At 42.6% G+C, this 16,550-nt stretch overlaps 3 protein-coding genes across 3 annotated transcripts; 1 reads left to right on the top strand and 2 right to left on the bottom strand.

Annotated features, from left to right (window-relative positions):
* LOC115672052 (uncharacterized) lies at positions 1 to 735 on the bottom strand. The gene has a single exon (XM_030593807.2). The coding sequence runs from the start codon at positions 733 to 735 to the stop codon at positions 1 to 3; it is 735 nt and encodes a 244-aa protein (XP_030449667.1).
* A 2,707-nt stretch (positions 736 to 3,442) lies between these two features.
* On the bottom strand, positions 3,443 to 6,777 carry LOC115671815 (uncharacterized). Its single transcript, XM_056309459.1, is given in 5 exon segments — positions 3,443 to 3,911; positions 4,067 to 4,184; positions 5,307 to 5,547; positions 6,124 to 6,386; positions 6,389 to 6,777. Coding segments are annotated over 5 exon segments (1,065 nt in total). The 5' UTR covers positions 6,740 to 6,777; the 3' UTR covers positions 3,443 to 3,819.
* Positions 6,778 to 11,304: 4,527 nt separating this feature from the next.
* LOC115671937 (uncharacterized) lies at positions 11,305 to 13,607 on the top strand. Its single transcript, XM_030593637.2, has 3 exons — positions 11,305 to 11,446; positions 12,055 to 12,725; positions 13,192 to 13,607. The coding sequence occupies exons 2-3, from the start codon at positions 12,117 to 12,119 to the stop codon at positions 13,408 to 13,410; spliced, it is 828 nt and encodes a 275-aa protein (XP_030449497.1). The 5' UTR covers positions 11,305 to 11,446; positions 12,055 to 12,116; the 3' UTR covers positions 13,411 to 13,607.
* The last annotated feature ends 2,943 nt before the right edge of the window (positions 13,608 to 16,550 follow it).

The raw sequence follows: 16,550 nt of genomic DNA, 5'->3' as shown, positions 1-16,550 counted from the left end.
CTAACGCGCGCACATTAGAGATCGAGCTTCAAGCCACCTTTGTCTGTTAACCCTGGCAATGAATTCTTCAATTTTCTTCTGCAATTCCTCAGCAGGAATCCCATCCTCCTCTTGCGCATTTCTCTCATCTTTTTCTTCCTCACCATCATCTTCTTGTTGTTTTTGTTCGGCCTCTTGTTTGTCATCATTATCATCACCCGACTCCTTTTCGGTCTCTTCTTTTTCTTCATCATCATCTTCTTGTTGTTCTTGTTCAATCTCTTGTTTGTCATCATTATCATCACCCGACTCCTTTTCCCTCTCTTCTTCTTCTTCTTCTCTCACCTCATCTCCAGTCAATCTCTCATCCTCTGATTCCCTCGAACTCTTGCTTCCCGGGCAAGCGGAGGGCATATTCCTGGTTCGGCTCCTCTCGACATACTCTTCGTAGATCTTGTTGCGTGATGCAGCGGATGAGTGCAGGCCTCCGAGCTTCGACTGTCCAAGGAGGAAGGCGACGATGGCGTTCACAACTAAGAACAGATACTTTGGACTGAGCAATGACGTCCCGACATGTGGGAGGGTGATGTACAGGAAATGCTCGACGGAGGGCAACCAAAAGGGATAGGAACAGAATAGACTGCACGTCAGTGCAGTCAAAAGGTAGGGGATGAAACTATATAGAAGATGGTGGTGATTCTTGAGCTTGCGATTCCTCATGGCAGTTTGAAGCTTCAACGATTCGATCGAATCCATCTCTTTTAAAGTCTCAAAGAAAAGATCCTCTATAAGGTTTGTGGTTGAGAATTTCAAAGAGCAATGAAGAGAATTAATCTCTTCCCGCTGAGGACTTGATGAGGAAAGTTGATGAGTGAGATTTCACATCTGACTGAACATAGAGCAGTGGAAACAAGGCCATTTATAGTGTGGGAAAAGGGGGATATTTCTAGGGAGAGATTCTGTGAATAATGTTGCCCTAACTTTAATTGTTGTTTTTTGCTCCTTTCTTCTTCTTTTCTTTCTTGGGAAGAATTGCTTTTGGAAAAGTAATGGGCTGATTAAAAATGTGCTTATTTGGGTGCCTTTGTTTAGCCCCTCTTGGTGCCCGTGCAGTGTGCCATTTGATGGTTTTGAAGTTTCCAGCTAGTTTAGGCGCATTATCTTATCCATTCATTTCTTCCTATACATACATTTTTGACCATCCAATGAGGACATCTTTTGCTATCCATCCTCATGCCATGGGCATATATTAAGACCGGTCGATAAAATTACAATGTTATGTATCGTGACAGGCTGTAAATGGACATTTAAATGATAACCATATTCAATACCCAATATAAAAAGTCTGCCACGTCTTTGTAAGCTAGCTTTTGTATACATCACTTTTCTCTTTTTATTCAAGAATTCTATTTCATCTTTTTCCCCGTCACGATAAAAACTAAATGAATCACGTTAACAAATGCTCTTGAGGTATTTGTTAAAACAAACTTAACAAGGAATGCTTTGCTATCGAGAGCATTGATGGATAAAACAAAAAGTTGCACATTGAAAAATTATAAAATTTATCATTCGATTGCTTAACAAGTGTTCAAGTTGACAGGCATGGGATATTATTGCAAGTGCTGAACGTTATACATTGGCCTTAAACAATGCCCAAACTTATGGATCATCCGCATGATTGGTCGGCAGAAGTTGTGTCAAACGTACGTTTATATTCTCTAGTTAAATATTAAATGTACAAAGCAAGCATGTGCATTTGGGTTTGCTGGCTTTATCTTTGGTGATGCAATGCCTTTATGCTATTATTTTTGGTGGCACGTTTTGAAAGCAGAGCAAAAAAGTACTGCCTTTACTCTCAAATTCTGTCCACAAAAACATCTGCAATTCCTCCGGTTGCTGCATTATAGTTTGGATCACCGATGGTTGCTGCATCCATCGTTCCTTCGGCTGGCTTATACCTCAAAAAGGTGAAATTAGACCACCGATGTGTGCGCTCGTTAAAATTAACGATTTGGAAAACATACATTTTTTTAAAAGTACCCGCTTACTAACGAACGGAACACAAAATGTTTACATCATCAATGGAAATGTTTGGCGATAATGGAGATATTTTCATGTAGACTCATTTTTCTATGCGATAAACGCGCAAATTCAAAGGGTAATTGCAATCGCTTAATTTATATTTAAACTACGATAATCGATCTTTCTTGGCACGAGAGGACTGAATTTTTCTTTTTGGAAACAAAAGGAAAACTTCCTATGCTGACGTCAAGTATTAACAGGAGAAGATATTCAGGTTTATAGCTTCTCATAAATTGAAATGTCTCAACAATAATCATGTGTTTAATGAGACTTTCACGACGCAAATTCTATAAAGTGAAAAAAGCATGGAGTTTTTCGAGGGGCAAAATAATCAGGTTTTTTTTAACTTACCTTTTTTCCAGTTCTGTTCTGGGGAGTAACTATGCAAGGTAGTGAAGATGGGTTGTAAAGTAAGGTCCACTAGGCAAGCAGAGCACACGCATACTTTGTTGGATTTCTTGTGTAGTTCTTTCAAATTTTTTTCATGACAATTTCGGGTTGGATCGCAAATCAAAGTTGATTTGCATGACTTAAAACCTTTACCAGTGTCCTGACATTTCCCTGTTGCTCATATGAGTTGAAGGTACAATGAATCGGTGTTCTTGCTTTTGCAGAAATGGATGGATATTCTCAAAAGATTCCATACGAAAAAGACCACTACAGCCCCAATAATTACCAGAATGACATACACAGAGAGTATGAAGCTTCGCAGGGAGGTCCCCAAAAGCATGGTGAAGGGATAAACTAGGCTTCCCAAAGATTCAATAATAATTGAGACAGGTTTCAACTAAGGGCGAAGCTGCTTTGAATTTTTTTCTCCTCCAAGTATTGGGTATAATAAGTTGTTACCAATTAGAGATCCCTATTTTGCAAGTTTTTTCCGAACCGAGAGGATTCCGTGGGCTAGTCGGCTTTTGAGCAAGCTTTTCGAATGGCGGAAAAGAGCAGCTCGAAGTGCATGAACCCTGGTTGCCGCGAGCCTCAAAGTGCGATAGTCTTGATGCGAAATCTGGCAGAATGTATTTCGGGAAATCAATGGAGTTTTACCCCCAAAAAGCAGATGTTATAAGTCGGGCAAAGAAACATCGGCATCTGATTGATCACAGCCAGAAATTTATCAAGATACGAGTGCAGCACTCCAAACATGCAAATCCCATGAACTAGCATATCTTCCTCAAATAGTAACGGGCAATAAAGAAAACCATTACAAATTAAGGTGGAGGTGTAAAGTTTAAGACTCAGGCCAATGTGTCAGTTTGTGTATCTCCTTTGTTCTGCAAAAATTCAAGCAAAATTCTCGAAAGTGTCTGGATTTTATACAATATAAATCATGAGATTGTGGAATGAAGACTTCAACACAGGTTCACCGGATGGCAGACTGGCGCAAACCAAACTCAATTTCATCATTGATGAACTAAATCCAGTATAAGATACAAAAAAAAAGGCACTATCCTCGCTTGAATTGAATAGTGCCAGGACAGTATCAGCGCCCCCACAATGAACTCAACCACAAGAAGAACAGCTGGGAAAAACATCAAGATTACTACAGATTACTCTGACTGCAGGCACAAAACCTGCAAGACAACTAATTCTCGATGAAATTGACAAAGAAAATGGATGGCTATGACTAAAAAAAAGAGTCCTCGACATCTAAGGAAGAATCTGGAGAACCAGATTGCCGGCCATACACTATGGAGGAAAAGAATGAACTATTTTCTATTTCTAACTCTAGGGCACAAAACTGCATGGAGGGTGGCTTCAAAGTACTTCAGCAACTTTCTCTAGAGATACAAGGGAAGCAGGATGAGCAATGAGGGGTTCGTAGTGATCAGCTCCGGCACCACACCACCCTGCACGTTAAAATCAATTGTGAGGCATCGTTAAATCCAGATGGAGAGTTCACAATTCCAGACCAACTTGCTAAAAGACAGCAATTTTGACTTCTTTTTTCCATTTTGTTTCTTTTGGTTTTCTGGGAAGCAGGCAGAATACCAAATTCATTTACCTGTTCCTTTCATGAAAAGGAATAAAGGAGGACCACGTATTTGACTTCTTGGACGATGAGGGAGGAAGAAAACACAGTTGTCTTCATCGACCATTGCGTCAGATCCGTGGGCTTGCACCTGAAAATGACAACATCTTGTTAAAGGATGATCACTCGGAAACTCTTCTAGTTTAGCAAGTAGGGGGGAAAATGGATTAAGAGAGCATAGCAACTATACATCAAGGAGCAAGGAAAGAAAATAAGAAGGGAAAAACAATATATTTTAAGGACTTTAAGTATCGTAAGATATGAAGCAAAGAGAACGGCTATCACCAAAACATATTATGAAGCAACCCAAAGATATTGCCCTACAAACAGTAATGTAGACCTGCTGTTCATTAATAGAGGGTTCTCAAACTTCAAACTGCCAGATAATTATGTTCAAAACATAAAGCCTGCAGAAACAGCGTAGGCCAGCAAAGGCGAAACGTCCAATCTTGTCTGGTTAGGCTGTGATTGCTACTCATTCAAATCAGTGACAGTTATCTGCCAACCGTTCCCAGCTAAGGCCTATCAACAAGGGAGAGTGATGTATAACAGAAAACCAAGAGGCACGAGAAGGAAAACTGTAGAAGTTTCAAACTCTCCAACCACATTGCTAACTAGAAATTGCTTCACTGGCGGGACAAAAGGAACCCATAAACCAGGAGTTGCAGCAGCTCCACTTGGTCAGATGTGAGAGAGAGAGAGAGAGAGAGAGAGAGAGAGAGAGAGAGAGTAAAGCGAGGGTTAAGTCCAACGATAACCCAGCCAAGTCCTGGATGACTCAGCATAAAGTTGAGGAGTTACTAGATTTCCAAGGAAAGCCAATGACATTTTAGCTAACCGCAGGGCTTACGTAGTGTGCTCTAAGCTCAAATAAACTCTGTAGTATCCTTGACATCTCAAGAATTTGAAACACAAAAATCCTTGAATGGTCCTTGTATCTCCCAAGTGTAGTGGTAGCAAGGACATATGCAAGAGACCAGTTAAGTGCTAAACGAATATAAATTTTTAAGCTAATTTTCCAAGCTAATCTACCCCGGAAGTAGACTGCCTATACCATGGCAAAAGCATTACTTCAGAAACGATGACCGTAGCCAAAGTCTGATAAGATACAAATAAATATCAAGATCATAGAACCACCAGATATTTACAGAAGAAGAATAGGAATAGCCCAATCAAAATTTATTATGATAAAGAGAAAGAATTTTACACTCACCACAAAAATCTCTCGGTTGAACTCAGTTGCAAGGCATTCAATTGCTATGTCATCACCAAACGCTGCAGCATGACCTTCTCTATTCTCATCTACAGATAATAAACCCTCCTCAGTGTACTGCAAAGTGATGATATCATATTCATCGTCAGATGAACCGGAGATTGACATGTATTTGGCCCAACTTGAGCCATCATTCACGGGAATGCATCTCTCTTTGTAAATAGATTCCGCCGCCATTTCTCTTCAATAAAAAAACAGGATTGCATCAAGAATAGTAAAACCAAGATTCAATTGAAACTGTGGAACCCAGTTCAGTTCAAGAGTGCAACTTTGTTCCTTCAACCTTATTACATTCAATGTCACTATAATACATGTAGTAAGCGTACATTCTTCAAGTTTCAAGAAAGAAAATTCAGTCAGTCATAACTCATAGCTCTCCAAAGCGACATCTGGGTAACATCGCAAACAGAATTGCAAAATCAACCGAACCAGTTTACTGGTTTAGTTCGATTTTTTCTCCTGCAAAAAATAACAAGAAAACGAAGGTCCTGAAAGCCATGCCCTTGAAGAAAACTTCCTAATGACCAAAATCCCAGACGTTAATTTCTGGCTCAAACCCTAGCTTGACTCCAGTAAAGGTAAAAGAAAATCAAGAATCCACAAACTTTCTTGTTTCTCTCATTTCTTGTCTTTTTTCAACCAACCCAAAGCAGGCAGTCAACAAATCCAAAAAACCAAATCTTGACAAACTACGACCAACAAAACCCGCAAAAAGAATGCGTCATTTTGTGGTGGAAAAATACACATAGATTGCTACCTCTGCATCCCAAGCTGAGCCAGTTCTTCAATGGCCGAATCAAGAGCAACCCTGTCCTCTTTCTTTGCCAATAGCTTCACCTCCTGAACCACATGAACCCCCCATCCGCTCTTCAGATCCGGCGAGTACATGTGCCGGATCGCGCCCTCCACCGCCTCCTTCTCCTCCCCGGGCGCCGATCCGAGGCCCTCCGAGAACCGCCCCACCACGCGCCGCCTCAGGCCCCGCGCGTCGCCCCCACGCGCCGCCGCGCCCCCGCCGTCCCCGCCCTCAGCGACGCCGTGAAGAGGCAGTTCCCGTCGGCCGACACCTCCCCGCCGTGGGATAAATAGAAGACGACCGGCGGCGACTCCTTGTCCTGCGGGTGCCGCCACAGGACGCCCCTGGAGCGGAGGCGCTGGAGGCGGCGCCGCTGCTGGTCCTCGAGGCCCGCCACGTCGTCCCAGGAGGCCGCGATCTGGTGGCCGCCGGGGAGATCGGCGTCGGCGGAGGCGGCGGCGGCCGGGGCGGGATCGAGGGATTCCGCGTCGACCGCCCTCCAGGGCACGATGGCCGTCGACGCCGGGGACGGGAATGTCTCCGCCACCGCCGTCGAATCGCACAGCAGCTTCCCCATTGTCAAGGATCAAAAGATCCCCTTCTTTCCCCCCGCCCCCCCGCGCCCTTTTTCGCGTATGAATTTCTGCCGTTTCTTTTCCTCCTCCTCTCCTCCTTCTTCTTCAATGGAGGCGTTGCAGAGAGAGCGAGAGAGAGAAAGAGTTAACGGATAGATTGGCTACGCGGGAGAGAAACGGGGACACGTGTGGCAAATCTGGGGGCTCCTTTTTAGAGGGCAACGTGCCAACGACCCCTCCCCCCGGATCGTTGCTAACGTGAGCAGGGTGGACCACTGCGCACCCCATCCTCGACCAGTTGTTTTCTTCTTTTGGTTTTTTTTCAAACAAATAAAAATAAATAAAAAGGGAAATTTCCCCATGTGGAATTATTTCTCTATTCAGCTGCTAGACGTTATTAGTTGGCAAATGGGAGGGCACATATTCTTTTTGAATTTTTTTTTGTCGGGCCCAATAGGAAATTGACACGGGAGCATTTCCTTGGGGGGGGCGCGCACATTTGACTAATCCGAAAATTGGTCTGAAAAAACGGGCGAAATCACCCCCCCCCACACGGCGCCGCGGCTTCGAGGTTCCGAGGGCCGGCGCGCCATCGCTTCGGCTCCCCGGCTCCGGCTTAACGGTCAAATGGTGACGTGGCGCGTCCCGATTGGTCCATCGGCGGGCGAGAAACTGTTGTGTGCGGGAAAATGGGAGGGAACGGCAATGCCCTTGGGATTTTTCCTTCTAATTTTCTCAGCTTTTTGGCGATTTATCCGAAGAGGCAAAAAGCAGAAGACGTGGCTGCCACGTTTAAAATTGCCAGAGACTCGAGTCATCGCATATTTATTTAGTTTATTAATTAACACCCTAAAAAAAATTAACGATCAATATAAAATTATTATTCTCTTATTATCGTATTTTATCGCCATTCCGTATTGAAAAGATATTGCACATCATAAAGGTCGAGTGTACATGCATGAGAGCCAACATTTGTTATTTACATCCTATGTATGCGATTGGTATGAATACAAATTCGCTTGCAACCGTGTCATGTTGGTATAAAAAACATTTTCACTGTCCACAAAAAATATTTTGTGTCAATAATGAAAACATATTTCATTATTTTGAGAAATCATTTTTCGAAAAATATTTTTTAAAATTATTTATTTTTCACGAAACAAACGGAGATTTGTCCTTAATAGAGGAAGAATGACAAAAATTGGAAAAAAAAAACCGAAATTATCCCATCTTTTATCTCCGTACGCTTTGCATCCTTACTTTCAATGGCAAATTACACCATTGAACTTATGTGATTTTAAATTGTACCAAACATTGGCAATTATACTAATGTTATTTATCAAATCATCATTATTCTTCAAAAAAAAAAAATGTCACCACCACGTTTTAAACTTCTTCGTCGTCGTCACATCACTAAGATATCACCAAAATTCAAGTAAGCCTCTTGCTTCTTTTCTCGTAGCTCCTTTTTTGCGTCACTTTCTAATGACAAGGCTTAAGGATGGTTCTGATGCATTGTGTACTTGTCTTGAAATCCCAAACCATATATATGGTTCTTGATCGCTCTTCACGTTGCATGCAACATTGAATTTCACCCGGACGAGATTTGGGTTTGATCGAAATCCTACTCCGGTGCTTAGCGATGCCATCTGCGGGAAGAGGTTGCGTCTCGGGCCTCCCACCTTAACCGTGTTGGCCACCATATGAACATTTCGGACTTGCGGAGGGCATTACCGCCACACCGGGGGTCTCAGGGGCGCCGGATGTTCAGGGCCAATGCCACACTGGGGGACGACCGTGGGGGGTTGGCATTGTTGTTGGCTCAGTATTTAGTAGGCTGCTGCCTTATCTGATGCATTGTTGAAACGTAGTTAAGATTGTTTATATGAGTACGCATTTGCGAAAATAATTACCTCTGTAAGAAATCGCGACAAAATAGGAATGTTGTCACCAATGATCTACTCTATAGCGACAAAAAAATCAGTTTTGTCGCAAAGGAGAAAACAAGAAGAGACATTAGGCCAGGAAAAACTAGTTTCGTCGTGCTTTGGTTGAGCAAGGGCGACGAAAACAAAAGTTCGTCGCCGTTGAATTGAGCAATAATGATGAAATTTTTATTTCTTCGCGTTTTGATAAGACCGGAAACTCATCAAACAAAGACAGAACTGAAACTTCGTCCCGTTAGAGCAGACCAGATTTGTTTTTCAGCGACGACAGTGGTGATGTGTTGTTTTGGGTTATGTTTACGGCGGTCAAAGTGGATTTTCGTCCTGATTTGGACACGACCAAATATTAGGGGTGAGCATGAGAACCGGACCGAATCGGCTGAACAGTTCTTGTGGGAACTAATCCAATTCTTGATTCTAAGTGTGGACCGAACTACCTAGACCGATAGTTTTTTTTTTTTATGCCAAAAGGCTGCAACGCACATAGACACGCTCTTTGCAAGAGTATGCAATAATTCAAAAACAATGTTCTTTCCAATCCCTCATCCGGTTCCAGTATTCCATTCCCCGCCAAGGAGCAGGGAAAAAGAGAGAGAAAGAAATCACGCCGGTTCTAGGATCAGGTGGGCCGGTTCCCGGTTCTAAAAACTGGGACCCAATCCTTCTACTCCGGTTTTTGTTTCTAGGGTGAAAACAGCCCTCCCTGAAATCAATCACCCCAACCGAATATGACTAAAGTAAAAGTTCGTTTTTATTGGATTGAGCAATAGCGACGGATTTTATTTTCATCGCCTTTGATCTAAGCAATAGTGACGACGTTCTTGTCATCTTTGGTCTTAGCAAACACGACGAAATGAATCTTTAGGTGTTTGTATGATTGTTTCTGATGTATGTAAACTTACGTGAAACCATATGAAAACAGCTTAGGCCTTAAATGTACAAGACACGTTGGCAACCATACGTGTCCTTTTTTGAAATGTTTTACAATTAAGCACAGTCTAAGCTTGATCTGCTTAGAAGAGATTTGTACTCCTCAACGAGCAGTGTGGTTTGCTCCAATTATTCATATGAATTCTCTTTTAGGTTCTATAGTTAATTGACGAGTAGGACGAGAGCGGTATTGACGGGGGACTTTCGGGGGGTTGATTTTCGTATAGCTCTGAGATAGTCGCGCGTATTTTTTTTTGTGCAGTTACTTTTGCGCATATTTCACGTCTTTTTGGTAGGAGAACCGTCGTGCCATTCCTTCTAGTTCTACTTAGGTGGAGTTTGGTACGACGATATTGATGATGTTGGCGCCCCCCTTCAACAGAGAAGGAATTTTATTTTATTTTATTTTCTTTTTTCCGGTTTATGGAAATGATACGTCCGACTTTTTGTTAATGTGGATCGAGCCCATAGTCCACGAAGCAGCCCGGCCCAGCTTAGGTTATAATCTTTGAAGAAGCATTTCTTGGGTTATGTAACAGGTCGTAATCACGCATATTATGGTAATTTCCATATTAATTATCCGAACAACAAAAATCTGGAAAGCCCCTAATCATTGTTTTCTTCTTCTTTTTTTCGCTTGTCCTTTTGAATCCTGTTAACAAACATAAGATTTTATATAGCTTAGTTTGGTCCTTGTTTTCCTCTTTATTTTGTTACTTTTAAAATCGAATTACTGGAAAAACATTTGATTTTCGAATTATCTTTTAAATATGGAAGCGTGCTTTAATTTTTTTTTTTTCAAATCAATCCGTCGATATGAAAATCATATTTAGGATGAGAAATTGGAGAATTATGATATTATTGGCAGATGGTGCAATTGATCCTAACTTTAGTGTTGTATAAATAAATTCCAACGAAAAACTTTCCTTTTTTTTTTTTTTCAAAGAAAGATATTGACGATGAAATGATTTGTTAGCTGAAAATGTGTTGTACTTTAATTTCGTATTCAAATCAACCCGTTAATGCAAAAATCAAAACTTAGGACGGGAAATGGAATATTATGATATCATTGGCAGGCAGGTGGGGCGATTGATGCTAACTTTGGTATTATATAAATAAATTTCATTTTTTTTAAGTTCTGTTTGTTTCGCCAAATATGAATGATCTGGAAAATATTTTCCTAAAAATAATAACTTGTATTGTTTGGGAAAATGAACGAATAAATTTTTTTTTATCGTCCACGAAAATATTTAGACATAAATTGTTGTCGATAATATAACATTCTTCATTAACTAATTATTTTAAATGATACAAGCAATTATTTTTTAAAAAAATATTTTTTAATTATTTATTTTTCGCGAAACAAACGAAACGTAAAAATAAAGATATTAGGGATGAAATGATTTGTTAACTGAAAATTACCTAGAAAACTTTATTTTTTCCGGGGTATCGGTAGGCCCATTCTAGCATGTTTCGAACAACGAAGCACACGAGGTGCTGATGCAAGATAAGAAGATGGGGCCCCCACTCGCATGGAGTTCGGATCGTCTCACGAAAAATTCTTACAGGTGTGAGATCAGGGAAGGAGGCAACCGGCGAACTCCCACGTGGCGCGGAGTCCACGTGTCGCGACCTCCGGGCAACACGTCCGACCGACAACGGTGCAGGGTCATCCGCTTCCTATTACCCAGCACTCCTCTCTCTCTCTCTCTCCCTCTCCTTCTCTGGCGACGGTTCGTTCGTTCTTCTTCTTCTTCTTCTTCTTCGTCTTCTCATCACTCGGAGGAACTTCTCTTTAGTTTTTGGATCACTTTCTCGTTACACGAAATCTGAGTAAGTCTTGGTTCTTTCCTTGTAGTTTACATGTATCGCTTTCCTCGATGATGGATGGGGCTAGTTTGGTTAATTTGCTTAAAAGTTGGGTGGTTTCCTGGGATGTATTACTGCAGTTCCGGATTTAGAAACGGCGGAACCTAGCTACGTCAAGAACTAAGAACCTTGATCACTCTTGAGGAGCTTAGATTACATGTAGATTTGGGTTCTTTTCTAACTCCGCATTACCTGTCAGGTTGTATTCTGCAAGTTTTGTGAATGCGGAATAGTTTTCTTTGATATGCAGTCAATAGTGTCGCGGCTGATCTGTTTTCCGAGCGCATTTTCACTCCTAAACTGACAATGGAAGAGCAATTCTAAGGTCACATAATGGACATGAATCTTTTTATTAGGAGAATCCCATGACGGGCTTTCTGATGGGATGATGCTTGTACAGGGATTCTTGGTATGGTATGTACATATCAAGTTAGGATTTTGATGGGAAAAAAATGATAGTTTACTTGTTTGCTGGATTTTGTTCCTCGCCTTCATGTTCTTGCATTGGGTGCTAAAACTGATTATGACCCCCCATTGTTTTCCCGGTTTTATCTTTTTGCTGGACTTTGCAGTATAAGCGTCGTCTCTGAACTTCAAAACTCAATCGAAGGTAGTAGCGTTAAGGGGAACAAAAATGTCAGGAGCAACCTTGGGTGTGGCTCCCGGTGCGGAACTTGACCAAACCATCCTCTCCGCAGCCACGAAACCAACTCGGAAGGCCGCGAACCAGCAATCCCTTGTTGGCGGAGTGATGGGCTCGTTGCGTGTGATCGAGCTCCAGCTCGTGGCATTTATAATGGTGTTCTCCGCTAGCGGCCTCGTCCCCCTTCTCGACCTCATTTTCCCCGCCTTTGCGTCTGTGTATCTCATTGCCCTCTCGAAGCTGGCCTTCCCGTCTCATGGCAATGCCGCCACAGCTTCAGCGGAGATCTTCCAGGGTGGCAGGCTGTTCAGGCTCTATGTTGTGGTGGGGACTACCATTGGATTGTTTCTGCCGTTGGCTTACGTGCTAGGCGGTTTCGCAAGGGGCGATGACCACGCAGTGCGGTCCGCGACCCCGCACCTGTTCTTGCTTTCGTTTCAGATATTGACTGAGAACTTGATAAGCGGGCTGTCACTTTTTTCGCCACCTGTGAGGGCATTGGTGCCGTTGTTGTATACTGTGAGGCGGATATTCGTGATCATCGATTGGATGACTGATGTGTGGTTCAATAAGACCCTGCAGGCAAATGCACAGATTAAGGTAAGACTGGAAAACCACATGCGACTTCATCTACGCCTGTTCCGTCAAAGTCATAACTCGATCTTGTGTATTTTCTGAAAAGGTTTCTGTTTCGAACATTTGTTACTTCTGTTATGAACAGTTTTTGGAAAATTTTCCGGGAGAAATCCTTGCACTCTCATCTTACTGAAAAAGATTTCCCAACAAGTCGAGGGTGTTGTCAAATAATATAATGTTATGCATACCGTACACTGTTTGCATGGATTGTGAAAAGATACTTTGTTCATACGATTAGTTACTTGACTCACGGCAAGAACACTAGATAATTATACTCATTGGAACTTTAAATGACGAATTGGAGATTATTCAAGATCCTGCACTCTTTTTCGTTGTCGATCATATGTTGAACCTTTCGACTCATTATGCTTCTGCGGTTGAACTTGAACATACCTATAGTTACATGGTTATTTTTAATTTTATGGTCCAGGATGTGGTGTGGTTCTGGTTTGGGAGGAGCTTGGCTGCGGGCAATCTGTTATACTTCTCGATCAACTTGTTTGGGTTCTTGATTCCCCGGTTCCTTCCACGGGCGTTCGAGAGATATTTCAGGGAAAGAGACGAGACTCACGGAAAGATGGCAGAGGATAAGCCTCGCGTAACCGCGGCCACAAACAAATCCCAGCGATCAGATAAGAAATCGGATTGACGCCCTTTTTCTCCATGCTGGCCTATGTTTGTCACAGTTTTTTTCTCTTCATGGACTTGGGGAAATCGACTTCTTTTCTCGTTCTAACTGCAATATGTTTCTGCTCTTTTACTTCACGATCATGTGTCTTTAGGCTTCTCTTTTAATCGACACAGCATCTGTATTGCCGAAATCGGTGAGAATGGTTTTCGTTGTATGCGACTGATCATGATCTTTGGCTTTTTCGCTCGGTTCAGATAAGAAACTGGTGTGGATTCAATGTCAAGCATACTATGCTAGTGAAAGTGAGACATTTTGAATTAGGCTTAGATGAATTGACTAATTTGGCACCGTAAAGTCGATCTCTTGTGCTGCGCTTTATGGGGACTAGGATATGTGATTGAAGAAGATGGTGCCTCGTTTGTCGTTAGTATAGAATGCAAAGCCTTGGGATGTGAGGTGATGAGAGGTATCTAGGTCTCTCTTGCATTCGCATAGGTGTCGCAACTTGTGTTCTCAGAGTCTCAGGGTTGAAGGGACGTATCGAGAACCGAAACAGAATGATCACGCAGAAAACAGAGAAAATAGACGATGTACGAATTTACCCAGGTTCACCCTCGATTAGGGTTACGTCCTGCAAAGAGATTTCACTATGTTTTTAGGTTTACAGCCACTCAACTCGTTACAATGATCAGAAAAACGAGCAAAATATATATATGCCCCAAATGGGCCCAAAATCTAAACCTATATGAAATCTCTTAATCTCGCACTATACGGGCCAGCCCAAACCCGTTGAGGTTTCGGGGGCGCTGCCCCCGAACCCCGCCCGCTCACCGGCGAGCGGGCAACCAGATGCCCCGTCGGGGCGCGCCCCGAACCCCGCCAGCCGACCGGGCAGCGAGGCACCCGTGTCGGGCGCGCCCCCGAACCCCCGCATTCCGCACGCATGGGTCACATGTCGTCGGACAACACTTCGGTTTCCCTAAGCTCACGTGGGCGTACCCGGTGTGAGAAACAAGGGTCCCCGAAGTATTCGCTAACTCCAACAAGGGTGTCGTATTCCAAGGGCCGGGAACTGAGAACCAAACTGGTCGGGAAATTGTTTAAAAAGTCTTAAACTTATTGTACGGTAACCAATTCAATTCAATACTTTTTAACTATGTCAATTTAGTCCTAAACTTTTTGACGATTTGCCAATTTAGTCGTAAACTTTTCAATCATACCAATTTAGTTTTAAATCTTTTTGACGATTTATCAATGTAATCCTTTCGGCCAATTATCCAATAAGTTTAGGATTGAATCGGCAAATGGTCATAGGGTTAAGAATTAAATTAACAAACCGAAAGGTTTAGGACTAAATTGAGAAAACATCAAAATGTTTAAAACTGAATTAGTCGCCATACAATAGATTTATGATTTTTTGGACAATTATCATCACAAGAAGAATAAGTTTTGAAACCCAAACCTCTGTCAGGTAAAAAATTTCGGATAATATGTAATGGCCGATGCCCTCAACCCCTCAGGTAGCTTTGGCAAGTTCGTGACCATGCAATCGGATTCCGACTTTGTCCGCGAAGCTAAAAGAAAGAATGGTCGACTCCGACTTTGTCCACGAAGCTAATATGAACGAATGGACGAGGAGCAGAGCACGTTATGATTAGCCGATGATCAGTCGCCTCCAATAATCAACGTCCTACAGTGTCATCCGTGAAAGGAAGTCACAGCGACCTACTTTCTTGACACCATCTGTTTGCCTCCTCCCTGCTGTCTTGTATCGCTGGTAAATCTCCAACAAGACGGAAGAAAGAGAACCAACTCATTTCAATGGAGAATGAGGTGATGATGATGGTGACAAACGGTGCCCATGCTTATGCGTATTAAGAATAGCATCGTGTTATCATGTGCATATGACGCGACGTATAGTGTAGTATGGAAGAAAATGTGCTAAAACTCGCTGCCGCGGCTTTCTAGACATATACACAAAAACACGACCCTGCATTTTCAGGAAGAAAAGGAACAAAACGATCGTCGTGAATGGATTTCTCTCTGGATTTTTTCTTTCCCCAGGGAGAGGGAATATCCTTTGGTAGTTTTACATCTCAATGATCCAAAGGTCTGAACAAGAATTGAGATGAAGACTTTTAAGGACATGCTTGGTCCAGAATTTCATGGACAATGTTGATCTTCATTTTTCAGGAGCCACAAAAGGGTACAGAGAGGTTTCCCAATGGAAGACCATGGAAATGGTTGATTAATACCAACCGGGTGTATACGTCCGACAGATGACAATCATGAGTCCAAAGTATGTCGTATCAGCCAGAAGATTTACAGTGCTAGTGTAGATGTGGCTGTACAACATGAGTAAAAGTTCATGGTGCTCACTCCTGGAGCTCTCTGATCAGAGGATGAGCAGCATGTCATTCACCTGTCGAATTTTGTTCGAACGGGGATTTGATGAGAGCTTGCGCGCTGAACATTAATGACCAACGAGAGCACGTCGATTAGTGGAGACATGATACGAGCAACGGATCTTCTAGGCTTCCACTGAGGGTTCTCTTTCTCTTTCCTCGTTCTCTCTCTCTCTCTCTCTCTCTCTCTCTCTTAGTAGGACCAAGCAATCATTGTACTACTGATTGGCAATCTCTTCCTAATCAGATTCTACAGTAAATGTGCGAGATGGATTCACATAACGACACTTTTATTCATGTTTTTGCAACAGCGATGAAGTTGCCCACCTAGAGGCAAAGCCTGGGAGACGAGTAAAGAGTCCGGAGAAATGATGAAGGCAGTTGCAGCAGGCCGACATGGCCTTGAAACGTGTTTGGATCTCCACAGGATGTCCGGGGTGATTTGATCACGACAGGAACTTGGTGATCCCACAACCAAAAGAGCCTCGGTGGTAGGGATAAAAGGCTTTCTAAAATGGACAGTTTCTGGGACATGCATGCTCTAGCCAGCTTCACCACATACCTCCAAATCAATCTAGTTTCCAGGGCAGAACTCTATGATCACCATTAGCTGGAGCAGTTAGTTTAACTAACAGGAGCATGAACTGCAGCTCCTCACAGCCCAACGCTAGATCAATCTGGCGAAAAGAATATCACAAATGAATGTGAATCTGTGCCGCCGGCCATGACACCAATATAACTGTTTATGTAATC

This window comes from Syzygium oleosum, unplaced genomic scaffold, assembly GCF_021117445.2.
Source record: "Syzygium oleosum isolate NSW1041296 unplaced genomic scaffold, Sole_v2.1 Sole_v2.03, whole genome shotgun sequence".
Lineage (NCBI taxonomy): Eukaryota > Viridiplantae > Streptophyta > Magnoliopsida > Myrtales > Myrtaceae > Syzygium > Syzygium oleosum.
Note: the sequence above shows the minus strand (reverse complement) of the source record. Positions and strands in the feature narration are given on the sequence as shown.